This window comes from Monodelphis domestica, chromosome 8, assembly GCF_027887165.1.
Source record: "Monodelphis domestica isolate mMonDom1 chromosome 8, mMonDom1.pri, whole genome shotgun sequence".
In the NCBI taxonomy this organism is placed as follows: Eukaryota; Metazoa; Chordata; class Mammalia; order Didelphimorphia; family Didelphidae; genus Monodelphis; species Monodelphis domestica.
The window spans coordinates 33,107,489-33,122,908 of NC_077234.1; the positions used below are offsets into that span (position 1 = coordinate 33,107,489).

The following is a 15,420-nucleotide window of genomic DNA, read 5'->3' on the forward strand; positions in this document are numbered from 1 at the left end:
ATTGATGTTAAGTGAATTATCCAAGGTCACATAGCCAATGTGTCAGAGGTGGGACTTGAACTCAAGTTTTCTTGGCTTTGAGGTCAGCTCTTTGTCTTTTATGTCTGTTCTACCTCTCTTCTATTTTTAATCTGAAGAAAAGATAAAAATTGATGAACAGGATAGAGGCAAAGATTGAGTCCTTTGGTCCATCTCTAGAAACTGCCATCCATGATGATATCAATCCAATGACCACAATTATTTGGGTATAACTTATTGACTAGATACAACTCTACTTAATTAACTACCAGCTGATATGCAGTTTTCCCCTTTACCCAAAAGATCACCGAGTTAGCACTAGAAGGGACCTCAGAGGCCATGTACTAAAAAACACTCATTTTTAACAGGAAGAAACTAAGTCCTGGGAGGATAAGTAGACTGCTCAAGGTCACACAGTAAGCATCAATCCTTTGCTCTTCTCATTGTCTTCTAGAAATCAAAACAGACCTTAAATTATTATTCTAATAACCCTTTCAATCATGTTAATTCATAGTCATCACTTGTTATAAACCATCTGTACAACAATCCATTCTGGAATTTTGCTGGTGAATGACATTAGGCATCCTGGTTTATATTTTCTGAAATCCACTCCTTCTTAAGTGTCAAGTTTAACATTATAGAAAAATCACCTTGGCAACTAAGTGAAGAATAGATTGGAGAAGAGAGAGACCTTAACCTGGGAAATGGGTGAGAAAACACTTTTCTCAACTCCTACCTTTTAAGATGATTCTCAAAGATGACTATTAGTAGTTTTGTAATCAGACAAATTTTTTTTTGAATTCTAGGATATAATTTGTCTGGGCATGTATTTGCATTTGAAGTGGTTGGGTTCTCTCTATTATGTCCCATCTTACAGTAAGTTTTCCCTCCCAGATTTTCCAAAATGAAGATAATTCTCTTATATGGAAAAGGTAGAATCAAAATAGAGATTGAGTAGTTCTGCCTTCTCTTTCATCTGATATCATGATGCCATCTTCCCTCTTAACAGGGCTTAAAAAAACCTATCATTTTTGAAGTCTTCAGTATTTTGTGCTAATTTGATTAGACATTCTGACTTTTTATAGGTCCATACAATAGTCCTTTGTATGTATGGCTTATATACATGTATATGTGTATGTATAAGTATATATTTTTAAAATTCCTTTCTTTGTCTTCATAACAACTCTAAGACAGAAGGGCAAGGGCTAGGCAATCATGATTAAGTGACTTGTACAGGGTTACACAACTAGGAAGTGTCTTGGACCAGATTTGAACCCAAGTCCTCTCTACTCCATGCCTAGTGCTCTTTTCACTGAGCCACCTAGCTGTCCCAAGTATCCCCTGTTTGAAGAGAGCTCATTGTACAGATAGGTTTTCCTTTTAGATTCCCTCCCCACTATTTCTATCTCCAAAGGATTATAGTATACTCAGAATTTAACATCTTTTGGTTTTTTAGCCTTTTAAAAACATTTCCTTTTAAAAGTTTTTTTCAATGAGATCATGAATATCTTTTCCTTTGAACATTTAAAAATCTGCTTTCATAAAGTCAAGGGTCCAGATCTGTATATGCCCAGTTCAGTTTGAGCTCAAAATTTATGAACTCCAAGACGACATGGTTTCTTTTTCCCGAAGTTCTCACAATTTTCACAGCACCAGTTCACTTTTCATTGTTGCTCAGCAATAAAGTTTGTTGCTTCTATCTTATGAGCAATGAAATCATCTATTTTCAGCAAAATGAGACTTCAGAAGTACGATATAGGCAGCTGGAGTTCCCCATCACATTGCTTACTTGCTTTTGTGCCATTTTTATCACTTGAATCATTTTCTAGTATCTGTTGCACTAGAAGGACTAGAGACGAGGCTTACGTTGATTTTGCTTTTCCTTCCCCAGATGCTTCCACTGGACTTCTCCTTGCATCTGGCTGGATTTCCATATAAGTACATTTAGTACCTCCAAACTGGAAGGAATCTTTTTCAAGGCCTTTCCTCTATAACATGCTTGATATGAGCTCATCCAGCCTTTCTTTGAAGCCCTCTCATAAGGCAGAACCTACAATCTCTTCCAAAGCCACCCATACTATTTTTGAAGAACTCACATTGTTACTATGTTTTTCATTATATCAAGCATAAAGCTTCCTCTTAGCAACATCTTCCTTCTGTCTCACGTTCTTCCCATCAGGGCTAAATTGAATAAGTTAAATCCCTCTTCTAAATATCAACCATTCAATCATGGAACTATTAAAGTATAATAATCATCATAATAATAGCTCCCGTGAACTAAAGGTTCACAAAATTGATTCCTTATAGTATCCCTAAAAAAATGGGCTAAAATAACAGCAAAGGAAAATAATAAATATTGGAGGAGATGTGGCAAAGTTGGGACATTAATACATTGCTGGTAGAGTGGCAAATTAATCCAACCATTCCGGAGGGCAATTTGGAACTGTGCCCAAAGGATGCTAAAAGACTGCCTGCCTTTTGATCCAGTCATAGCACTGTTAGGTTTATACCCCAAAGAGATAATGAGGAAAAAAAAAAACTTGTACAAGAATATTCATAGCTGCGCTCTTTGTGGTGGCAAAAAATTGGAAAATGAGGGGATGCCCTTCAATTGGGGAATGGCTGAACAAATTGTGGTATCTGTTGCTGATGGAATACTATTGTGCTCAAAAGAATAATGAACTGGAGGGATTCCATGTGAACTGGAACAACCTCCAGGAATTGATGCAGAGTGAAAGGAGAAGAACCAGGAGAACAATGTACACCGAGAATGATACACTGTAGCACAATCAAATGTAATAGACTTGTCTATTAGTAGCAATGCAATGACCCAGGACAATCCTGAGGGACTTGGGAGAAAAAATGCTATTCACATCCAGAGAAAGAACTGTGGGAGTAGAAACCCAGAAAGAAACCACAACTGCTTGATCACCTGGGTCGATGGGGATACAATTGGGCATGTAGACTAAGTGATCATCCCAGTGCAAATATCAATGATATGGAAATAGGTCTTGATCAATGACACATGTAAAACCCAGTGGAATTGCGTGTCAGCTACAGGGAGTGGGGTGAAAGGGAAGGGAGGGAAAGAACATGATTCTTGTAACCATTGGAAAATATTCTAAATTAACTAATTAAATAAAAATTTCCAAAAATAAATTATATCCCTGAAAAGACAACACAATTTTGTAGTTGGGAAAGCTGATGATTTGATTTTTTTTTGAAAATTTAATTTAATTAATTAATTTGAATATTTTCCCAAGAGGATTTGATTAAAAAAAATCATTTGTCTGGAATTTAACAACTATTAAGTATTGAGGTAGGATTTGAACTCAGTTTTCCTGATTCTAAGGCAGCATACCTTGGATACCAAGAATATACAATTATCCTTTTGAGATTTTAATTTCACTTTGATTATTACTGATATTATACAATATTGTTCAGATTTTCAAACCCACCAGTATTATTTTTGACCCATTTTTTTACTGTTTTTCCAGGAGAATTATGGGGCATCTCCTCTATTAGGGTTCTTCTTGTCAGTTCTAACTTGTCTTCTTTTATAGTATCTGGGCTAAAATTTTTAGTGGGCAACTTTTAGCACTCAGCTTTCATGTTTTGGGTTAGAACTCTTGTAATTAGACCGGTGAATTTCCTGCCAAACATACTGCTTCTGAATTTCAGATTAAATTGATTGAAAAACATTTTAGGGGCCAAACATGTGCAACACACTGCATTGTACCCTATGTCTTTTTTTTTTTAAAGCCTTACCTTCTGTCTTAGAATCAATACTGCGTATTGGTTCCAAGTCAGAAGAGTTTTGTACCCTATGTATTGTTAGTGAATCATGATTCAGGCAGTGTAAGCCACAGTTCCCCCAAACCAAATCCTGTTCTTTGAGGTCGGCTGGCTAGTTTTCATACTTTCCCTTTTCCTCCAAAGTCACAACCTTCAATTTGAAGAACTGAAAATGCTCCCTATGCCTCTAAATCCTTAGTTTTAAATTAAATGGGAAAATTCATGGAGGGTAGGACCGAGAGTCAGAGAAATTGGAGTTCAAATCCTGCCTTAAATATTTACTAGGTGTGTGACCCTAAGAGCATCATTTAAAATCTTTCAGGACCTCAATCTGTAAAAAAGGGGCTAATCATGCCCTTCACCTTATCAGGTTGTTGGGGGGGGTCTTAAGTTCATGTATATGAAGTGCTTTGCAAACCTCCAAGTACTAGAATTGCTAGTTATTATCCATTATTATTATTGTTATCTCTCTAATAATCCACCTTTGCCTTCCAAATCATTAGAGGGATAGATTTCAGGATTCTTCTGGCCACATCTTTTGCTTCTATTTGAATACAAAAAGAGTAGGCAGGAGTGGCAGGTTTGAAGTATCTGGGCAGATTGTCTGGATGACAGCACTCCTTCCAGCTGTCATGTTGGAGGGTAGGACTGAGAGTCAGAGAGATTGGAGTTCAAATCCTGCCTGCACATGAGAGCCTCCATACTTCCTCAACTACTACCTTTTGCCTCTTCCCTGTGGGTGTGATAACTGGACTTCTCCCATTTGCTAGGACTTTTGTAATCTGCCTCAGTGTCTTGGCACTTCCTGAGGTATGTCTTCTGAAGATCTGGACATGTTGCTTGGGCAGAATCTTGTGTTTGTTTTAGAACTCTAGAGTGGTGGAGGTTCGTCTTCTTTCCTTAATTCTTGCTATCATAGTCCTTCTACTCATCCACCTCTAGAGAGAGTCCTATTTCCTGGTATTCCTCCTCATTTTTTTCTCCTAGGCTTTCCTTTTTAGATAATCTCTTTCAGCCCATCTAGAAACTTTCCATCCTCCCTAATAAATGGGAATGTAAAGAGTTCTTCTACTCCCTGGACACTTTTATAGCATACTATAATGGCTAGGTGGCACAGTGGATAGAGCTGGGGGTAGATTCAGGAAAACTCATCTTCCCAAGTTCAAATCTTGTCTCCAACACTGACTAGCTATGTGACCCTGGGCAAGTCACTTTTCACCTTGTTTGTCTTAGTTTCCTCATCTGTAAAAAGAGCTGGAGGATGAAATGGAAAACCATTCTAATATCTTTGCCAAGAAAATCCCAAATGGGTGACAAAGAGTTGGATATAACACGACAGAAATGACTGAACAATAACAATAATCCTAGTCTGCTACTCACTCACCTATAGTCTTGCTTTCCTATACTCTTCTTATTTTCTCCTGTAGTTTCCTTTCTAGTTACATTCTTCTATCCCACCTAGAAACTCTCCATCCTGCCCAATAAATAGGAATGTAAAGACTTCCTCCACTCCTGGAGCTCTTTTATAGCACAATAAAATGAAAAGGACGATGGCACCAGATTCAGAGAATTTGAATTCAAATGATACTTACTCTATGACCTTAGACAAATTTCATTTAACTTCCTCAGGCCTTAGTCATATCATCTCTAAAATGGATGTGTTGGCCACTGGCCTCTGAGGTCCTTCCCATTTCTTTATCTAGAGTCCTCTGATGGGTTGTGAGTCTCACCTAGAAGACAAGCTCACACTTGGGGACCATGGACAGAGCTCCTTGTCTCCGGTCTTATGTTTGTATTATCATCATCATTATCACACTAGCCATACATTTATATACATAGGTTAGAATGTACACAGCAATTTATAAATATTATCTCCTTTTATCCTCAAAACATCTCTAGAGGGTTGGTGCCATTATTTTCATCCCCATTTTACAGATGAGAAAAATGAAGTTGCAAGGCTCACCAAAGTGACTTGCTCGGGATCTCACAACTACTAAATGTCTGAGGAAAGACCTAAATTCCTATTTTCCTGACTCTGAGAGCAGTACTCTATCCTCTCCACCATCTAGGTGCCTATATGACTCCCCTCTCGGGTAACATTTAGGCTTTAATTTATGAGAGTGCTAGATGCTGAAGGAGGCTGGACAAGGAGATATTTCTGAGTAGAGAGCCTCTTTCCAAGCCCTCCTCAAATCACACTATGCTGGTGGCCACCTACATCAGCAAGGTTGCTCTTGGTCCCATGTGAGACCAAGACCACCCTGAATCCACTATTCAAATCTCAATGGTCCAGTCCATCCTGGCTCTATGTATGTGGTGGTAGCCGTCCTGAATGATCTTCATTCTGCTTGATGAGCTTAATTTCCACTGTCAGCAAGACGGATAAAGAAATACTCACCCCACAGAGCAGCACAAAGGATTTCCGAATTGAAGCGTTTCTTGTATTTCCGAATCTCAGGTGTATCACTGTGAGGCCGAATGTTCGTTGGGTTCACGTTGACCACTGAAATCTTCCTGGCTTCGTTGAGTTTGGCTTGTTCTTGCCTTAGTAGCTCACTAGTAAAAAGAGCTTAACAGACAGAGAAAAAAGAAAAAAGGGATTAGAAACTTGATCATAAAGTGAATGGAAAGTGAAGATGACAGATGACCGGGACTATTTTCTGAAATGGGCTTGGAGTGCATCATGGAAGAGAAAACACCAAAGAATCTCTGAATCCAACACATTTTTGGTTGGTCTTTTGTTTTAGCAGCAGCTCAGTCATAAGCCATCATGGAAGCGGTAAACTATGAGGTCAGTGTACCGTGCCAACATGGACCGTCTGGGAAGTTTAGTTACGTGTTAACATCTCAAAGTTTAGTTACGTGTTAACATCTCAAAGTTTAGTTACGTGTTAACATCTCAAAGTTTAGTTACATATTAACATCTCAAGGTTTAGTTACATGTTAACATCTTAAAGTTTAGTTATATGTTAACATCCAGAAATTAGGTATTTGGTTTTAACTCTCATGTCCCCCCAACACCCATTGGTAGAAAAGAGATTGACTTTAAAGGACTCCCACAAAAATCAGTGGGCCAATCTGTCTTAATAAGCTGAATTAGATGATTGGCGAAGCTCACATGAGTTTTGTAGTTTTGGTAAGTTTCCAGTTAGGAAGAAAGATTTTCTAAACTAGCCAGACCCTTGCAGTGGGCAACATACACCTAAGAATTCAATTCAATTCAACTCAGTTCAATTCAATTCAATTCCACTTGACAAGCATTTATTGAGCGCCTACTGCGTGCATAGCACTGTACCTAGAAATCGCTCTTGGGAAATGTATGGCACTTCCTTTAAGTCCAGAAATCCCTGAGGACCAGCCTTTTCTAGTGTCCCCGGATACCCTTGGGCTCCAAACAGAAACAGAATAGAAGAGATGAGGATAAAAGGGAAAATAAGGAATTCATTTTAGCAAACCTAAAAACAGAACAAATCCAAAAATAGCTTCCCTTTGAAGTATTACTTTGAGCAAAATGTTTTACATTCTTTATTGATTCCTTTGTTTCTTATATCACATAGAGGCCAGATATGAGCCCAAAGGACATAGCCCCTGCCGTGGCTTACCTGTGGCTGAAGATTCCTCGTCGTCATCCTCATCGTCATCAGTTGGAGACGTCTGGTACACTCTGGGGTCAACAAACGGGGTGAAGGAGGCTTTGGTGCTGCTCCCCATGCCGTACTATTAAACAGCCAATGAAAGCAAAGCTTAGGGAACTCACTTAATTGTCAACAAAGCACGAGTCAGAGTAGGATTGGAAAAAAGAATGAATGCACCGTCCCACATACCCAGCTGTCTGTCCATGCTTGACAGCTCCAAGCAAGAGTGAAAGTCTATTTCTGTGGGTGCTTCCCAGTATGGTTATTCATAGGCGGTTAGGCATTTACCAGAATTGTTTTGTGCGAGCAGGAGTCTCGAGTTCTAGTTAGTAAATTACTAAGCCAGGATCAAGCATGGTGCCTTAGTATTGGTTCACAGTGTTCTCAAAGCTTGGAATGCCCTCTTTCTCCCACTGTTCCCTATTGATTAGACTAACCGCTCCTTTGACACATTGGGAAACTGAGGTCAAGGTTACAAAGGAATGAGTTTCTTGACAGAAGGGACTGTTTTGTCCCTTTCTTTTAACCCCTACTGCTTAGCACAGTGGTGGACACATAGTTGGTACTTATCAATGTTTTTATGTTAATTAATTAATAATTAATTTTTAAAAAATTAAAACCCTTACCTTCCATCTTGGAGTCAATACTGTGTATTGGCTCCAAGGCAGAAGAGTGGTAAGGGCTAGGCAATGGGGGTCAAGTGACTTGCCCAGGGTCACACAGCTGGGAAGTGTTTGAGGTCAGATTTGAACCTAGGACCACCTGTCTCTAGGCCTGGCTCTCAATCCACTGAGCTACCCAGCTGCCCCCAATAATTAATTGTTAATTAAATTACTGTTTTTTTAATAGTTAATAAATTGTGGAGCAATGATTTGTCATGTACAACCTCAAACAAGTAAATCATTATGATCTAGGTAGAGAGCTCTCAGTTCCATTGGTTCAAACCTACTAGATCTTAGCTTTCAGGGATACTTAATCTTTTTGTGTGTGTGTGTATTTCCTGAACCTGTCTGAGAATCTGGTGAAGCCTGTGGATCCATCCATTCTCACAATAGTTTTTAAATGGAGAACATGAAGATTAACAAAGGAAACTAAAGTTGGGTGAAAATGAGGATGTAATCTTTTTACCCATCTCAGATCATGGAGCTAATGAAATCTCTCTAGACCCTTTGTGGTGGGGAGGAGGGTACATGAACGACAGGTAAAAACCCTGGATCTGAAGGAACCTACAAGTCTGGTTTCAGGAAGATGTCTGACATAGTTAATGGAATGATAGCGATGGTGACTGGAGACTCTTTCCTTCCAGACTGACTTCAAGCACACAGGGTCAGCACAACTGACACTGGACTGCCCAAGATGCCCAAGTTCAAGGCCAGCACTCTGTACATGATGCCAGCCACCTGGTCCCCCTAAATCTTGTTGGAAGTGGGGCAAAGAATGGATCTGATTTTCTACTTTTCGAGGAAAGTCCACTTTGGAAAGGAGAAGACAAGAACCAATAATGATGACCATCCACCCATCCAGCCCAATCCCAGAAGCCTGTTGCTCTTGTTCGGTCATGCCTGACTCTCTTATCCCCTATGATGTTTTCTTGACAAAAACAATGGAGAGGTTTGCCATCTCCTTCTTCAGTGATTTAAGGCAAATAGAGGTTTGCCAAGTGACTTGCCCAGGGTCATCACACAGGTAGTAAGTGTCTGAGGCCAGATTTGAAGAGAATCCAGAAGTGAGATAGTCCTTCCTGTTGCAGTCAAGGTCTGTTTTTTTAGCATCAAACTACTACAGAATACTTTCCCCCCATCTCTAGAGGGAAAACTAGTGTCATTTGTTTCATAACACAGGATCCCAAAGTGTGTGTTAAGAGACATGTTTAATAAGAGCACTGCTGGCCAAGGTCAAGAATAAGAGAGAAAACACTTTGTTTGGGGCTTGGTTTTATGATTCTTGGGTCTATATATAATAATCAGCTAAGTGCAATAAACTCATTAAGCCAGTCCCAATGGACACCCAGAATGCTTGGTCCCTGAGCACTGCATAATGAGAGATACTACTCTGTCTTTTCTTTGGAAGGTTTATGTACTGGAAAGATTATATTCAATTCCCTTCTTTCCCCAACAAGCCAGAGTTTGGCTAATGATCCTTCTGAGAACATGCACACAGTGATTTTGATTATCTTTCCAAGCATGCATCAACAACATTTTATTAAATCCAATTTGGCTGTGCCCTTCTAAATATGAGTGGCATGGATAGAGCAATGGGTTCATGGAGAACTGAGTTAAAATCTGCTCTCAGACACTTAATAAATGTATAACCCTGGGCAAGTCACTTCACTCTGTTTGCCTCAGTTTTCTCATTTGTAAAAGGATCTGGAGAAGGAAATGGCAAACCATTTCATTAAGTTTGTTGTGAGACCCTGGATAAATCACTTCATTCTGTTTGCCTCAGTTTCTACCTTTGTAAAATTAACTGAATAAGGAAATGCCAAACCATTCAAGTAATCTTTGTCAAAAAAATCCCCAAATGGAGTCATAAATAGTTAGAGATGACTGAAAAATGATTGAACAACAAACAACAAAAATTCTGGAAAAGGTACTTAATCTCTTTCAGCCTCAGTTTTCTTCTTTTTAACATGGGGAAAATAATAGCACATCCCTTCTAGGGCATTGTGAAGATCAATGAGTTATTAGATGTTGAATGCTTTGCAAACCTCACAGTCCTCTACAAGTGCTAGCTATTACATTTCCCACTATTTTCTTCCATCTATTCAGAACAATGGAGTAAGTAGAAGCCACGAGAAAAGAAACCAGAAATAATTCCAGAGAATGCAGTAAGCTTTGCCTCCAGTGGAGGTGAAGAGGTCTTTAGTACGGGTACAAAAAGAGGCAAATGATCGCCCCAAGCTTGTCCAGAACCTACTTCAGTCACAGAATCCACATCCTGTTGATGGGTGGAAACGCGCCCAAGGGCCTCTGTCGGGGTCCCCGCTGGAGAATGACTTTGCTGTACAAGGTCAGGGAGATTGATGTGACCAGCAAAGCCATTGCTGTCGGTGTGCCCAGAACGTTTTTTCTCTCCCGATGACTGTAGAGAAAGAGAACCCAGAAAAGGAAAGGAAAGTGAAGTTATCCCAGTGGTGAAGCAAACACAATTGGCCCTCCTTCATTGTGTCTGCCATATGCATTTCAGGAAGGCCAACACCAAGAAGAAAGGCAAACTCAATTTAATTCAGTGACAACTCAAGACACCCCCCTCCCCTGCTTCTCAGCTCCTGAAAAGTCAGTGGACAAGTAGAAGCCTGGCTGATGATTCGCTTTTTAAATCAACATCTCTGCAACAGAATCATTTGTGCTCTATCTATCCACTGTTAGACCTAGCTGCCCACAATGTTTTTAAAGGCATAAAATAAATGCCTAAGATTAGAAAGGCAGAGAGGCACAATTCATAGAGGGTGAGTATCAGAGTTGGGGAAGTCTTGGGTTCAGATGCTGCCTTTGAAACATAGTGCTCATGTGACTATGGGCAAATAACTTACCTGGTACCATAACAAATATTAAGACTCTTGAATTATGGAATGTTTCTGAAGATAGGGATTATTTTGTTGTCTTTGCAACCTTAGTGCTCAGCACAGGGCCTTGAACTGAGAAGGTGCTCAACAAATGCATATGGATCAACCAATTGGCCAGATTGCATCTGGAGTATTTTATGAAGTTAGAACTACATTTAATTAAATTAATTTATTTTGTATAATATTTATTTCCCTCCCCCACTTACATGTAAAGACAATTTTTGACATTCATTTAAAAAAAACGTGAATTCCACATTCTCTCTTTCCCTCATTCCCTCTCTTCCTCCTTCCCTCAGATGGTAAGCAATCTGGTATAGATTTTACATATAGGCACTATATTTTAGGAAATAAACTGGAAATTCAGCAAAGGAATGGGACCAGGATGCTAAAGGGTCTCCATATTATGCAAGTGAACTCACAATTTGCTCTCCCAAACCTCCAGTCTTCCTAACTCCCAATGTCTTTGAGGGGAAGTCGCCCAGGCTCACAACATAGGTGTCATTCTCCAGTCCTCACTCTCTCTCTTTCCTCTCTGATAATTTACCAAGTCCTATCAGTTCTATCTGCACATTACACGCACCACCTTCTCTCCTCTGACATAGCCACCATCCTGGTGTCAGCCTTCCTTGTCTGGACTTCATAATAGCCTGCTAGTTGGTCTTCTCCCAAGTCTCTTCCCATCCCAATCTATTCTCCAGTCAGTTCTCAAATTGTTCTTCCTAGATCACAGGTCTGATCCTATTACCTCTCCATTTCAACCTTCTGGAGCCAATAAAAACCCCTCCATCTGACTTTTAACACCCTTCCTAGTGGTTATTAAGGGCCATCTCCTCTTTTGAAGCCTTTCCTGGTCCACTGAGCTGTAAAGTTTTCTTGTATTCTTCCAATGATCTAGTTTCACCCCTTCATTTTTTTAAAAATATAAATCCTCAGAGAAATTCAATATTTTATTTAAGGTCACATAGACCACAGGTAGCAGAGTCAGGATTTGAAACTGGGTCTTCTGAATCCAATTCTGGTAGAACATAAGGAGAGCAAGAATTATTTTTCACGTTGTAATCTATATATTTCAAGCAACGATCATAGCACCTGCTACACATCGGTGCTTCCCATATGTTTGTAGAATCAAATGGAATGGCAAGGTCTGATGGTCTTATCACAGTCAGTGGCTCAAGGACACTGGGGATGGAGATCATTGGAGTTTATTTATTGAATGGATTAAAGGAGAAATACAAGATGATGAAAGGAGGAGTTGGGGAGTGGACATCTGGAAGGGTAAAGTGAAGACGAACTGAGAGGATGGGATATTAAAAGGGGTCTCACTATGAGGATATTGGAAGATAGTGGCAGGGGTTAGAGAAGAGAAGATGCATAGCTCCTATTCTAAATTTGGTATTCCATGATCAACTGCAATTGCTAGGAAGTTTTGACAATAATAATAATAATAACAATAAGAATAACTAATATTTATTTGGTGCTTAATATGAGCCAGGCACTGTGCTGAATTGTGTACAATGATTATCTCACTTAATCCTTACAACCTGGGAAGCAGATGCAATTATTATTCTCATTTTACAGTTGAGAAAATTGAGGCAAAGGGAGTTAAGGGACTTGCCTCAGGTCATACAGCTAGTAAGTGTCTGAGGCTGGATTTGTATTCTGGTCTTTCTGACATCAGTTCCAATGCTCTTATCTATTGTGCTTTCTCTAGGTTAGGATTAGCATAAATAAAAATGTCACTTCATTAGCTTTTTCTTCTTTAGAATGTTTCTTACTAGACTTGTCCATTCATTTGTGAAAACTTCCTTTAAATAATTCAGTTATGTAAAAATCCTCCTTTGACCGACTTTGCATTACATGACTGAATTTGCAGAATGTCCTTATTTTTCTTTGTTGATTTAGTCCATCCATAAATATTGAATTTCTTTCCAAATATTTATTCTTTATTTCTGCCAACATAGTTTTATAATATTCTTCATAGAGATTATATTTATAATGTATATACATATATTTACTTATGTATTGATATATTATATAGAAATATATGTGTGAATGTTAATTAATCCCAAATTATTTAACGTCTTTTGTTCTAAATTGTATTTTCTTTAAAAACAAACCAGAGGATGTCTTCTTGGTCTTTAGTGCCACCATACCCACATGGAAATGACTGGTATGAATTTACCTTGCAACCTGCAACTTAGCTGAACTCATTTAATGTCTCAATTTTTCTGTTTAGCTCTTTAGATGTTCTCGGTACATTATCATGTCATCTGCCAAGAGTGATACTCTGACTTCTTCATTTCCAGTGTTTATTCCAAGAATATCTATTTCCTGTCTTAAATGTGATTGCTGGCATTTCCACTGCTGTCAAATGGAAATGGTGAACATTTGGTCTGATTTTCTATTGCACATATGATTGGCTCTTGGATTCAAGTAGGTCCTTTTTATTTTATTGAAGAAAAATGCTTCTGTTCTGATTCTTTTTCAGGTTTTTATTTAAAATCATGAATGAATGTTGGATTTTATTAAAGGCATCACTTTACCTTTTGATATGGTCCTATTAGTCTTTTTCTAATACAGAGCCAGCTATGGGTACCCACTATAAATCCTACAGTGGCAATGAATAATTCAAATATATTGATGTATTCTCTTAGCTAGTTTCTTATTTATTATTTGTGTCTCAATACCAAGAAGAAAAACAAGTGGCTGATTCAGATCTATTGTCCAGAGTATGAATTACAGAAGGATGAATGACTCACGGGCTGTAGCACCCATCTACCTATCTTGGAAAGGCTCTGAAGAAGGACGATGAATTTGGAGTCCAAAATTCAGGAGTACAAGGAGGGAGGACTGAATTATGCTTGGGAAATTGTACCAAGCCATTAATGACCTGTAACTTCTTGCTGAAACAAAGGGCCAGCTTTTTGACACCAGTGTTCTCCTGGGGATAATGATAATAATAGCTGACATTTATGTAATACTTTAACGTTTGCCAAGTATTTTCTCATTTGCTTTTTACAACAACCCTGGGAGGTAGGCATTATCATTTCCATTTTGTAGATAAAGAAACTAAGGCAGAGAGAAGTTAGGTGACTTTCCAGGGTTACAGAGCTAGTAAATATCTAAGGTCAGATTTGAACTTCTGAAGGCAGGCACAATGCTCTTTTTTTTTTTTTTAAACCATGTCATGTAGCTGAGTGGAAGACTGCAGTGCAGAGAATTTAAATTGCAGGCAACCTAAAGACAAAGAGGTTTGAGGACACTAAGGCATATTACCAATGAAGAGTGACACAGAAAAAGCAAAGGAATGACTGACCAGAAGCCATCTTGCATTATTTTGTTATTCAGGGGGAAAAGGATAGCATCTTCTGTTGCAATAAGGTCTTATTTTGGGTATTTCCCCCATGCTTGGAATCCTCTCCCTCATCATCTCTAACTCCTGGCTTCCTTCAAGACCCGGCTCAAATCCCACTTTCTGCAAGAGACTTTTTCCCTCAGTGCCAGTCCCTTCACTCTGAGATTTCCTCCCGGTTACACTATTCACTTTTATGCTGATGGTAGCTGTGTGCATGTTGTCTCCCTCACCAGAATGAGCTCTTGAAGGTAGAGACTGTTTTTTCCCTTTCTTTGTATCCTGGTACTTAGCACAGTGCCTGGAACACAGGATCAATGCTTGTTGATAAAATCGACAATGATATTAATGAACGTGTCTATTCTCTGAATTTGTGGTCATTCAACAGGCATCTTCTTTAGCATTTACCATCAAAGATATGGAAGATTCTGGATTCCAGGTGATTAAGAGAAACTCATTGCCGTGGTCTATGACACCAGGCATGGGATTGCCCCAAATGTTAGGGGAGGCCTTTAAAGATATTATCCTATGTAGACTCTAAACGATCACCCCGGTGCAAATATCAACAATATGGAAATAGGTCTTGATCAATGACACATGTAAAACCCAGTGGAGTTGCTCGTTGACTAAAGGAGGGGGGAGGGAAGGAACATGAATCATGTAACCATGGAAAAATATTCTAAATTAATTAATTAAATAAAAAATTTTAAAATAAATACAGCAGCAGTCATTGATTTTGAGTCTTAGCGGTGCCTCGCCCTTTACTTTGTGTTGACATTTGATTCCACTCAATTCATTAAATAGTGCCTGCCTGCTCTAGGTACGATGCTATAAGACCACTGGCCATTTCGAGTATATTCTATTGTATGAAACTTTCTACATAGGAAAACATCATCAGGCAATGCAGATGTCTAGAGAAAGCCATGCAGGAATCAGACTCCCCACGATGATAAATGTGCCCTCCAGAGATCTCATCTGGCTCTCGCTCTCCTTTCTGTCAACCAAGACACTCCCATTCATTGATAGATGCCCAGGATCAAACAGCAAATATATTT

The 15,420-nt window shown here is 39.0% G+C and overlaps 1 protein-coding gene across 15 annotated transcripts in view; it reads right to left on the minus strand.

The window, feature by feature from the left end:
- TNIK (TRAF2 and NCK interacting kinase) overlaps positions 1-15,420 on the minus strand; it is a 443,964-nt gene that overhangs the window by 18,692 nt on the left and 409,852 nt on the right. For 8 of the 15 annotated variants that reach the window (XM_056806807.1, XM_056806809.1, XM_007502222.3 and 5 more), the window contains 4 exons: positions 10,365-10,529; positions 7,416-7,530; positions 7,109-7,201; positions 6,212-6,382 (listed from right to left, as the gene is read on the minus strand). In XM_056806807.1, the coding sequence (XP_056662785.1) occupies positions 6,212-6,382; positions 7,109-7,201; positions 7,416-7,530; positions 10,365-10,529 (544 nt within the window). The remainder of the gene's footprint in view (positions 1-6,211; positions 6,383-7,108; positions 7,202-7,415; positions 7,531-10,364; positions 10,530-15,420) is intronic. The other 7 variants (XM_056806811.1, XM_056806808.1, XM_007502229.3 and 4 more) reach the window with 1 other exon arrangement.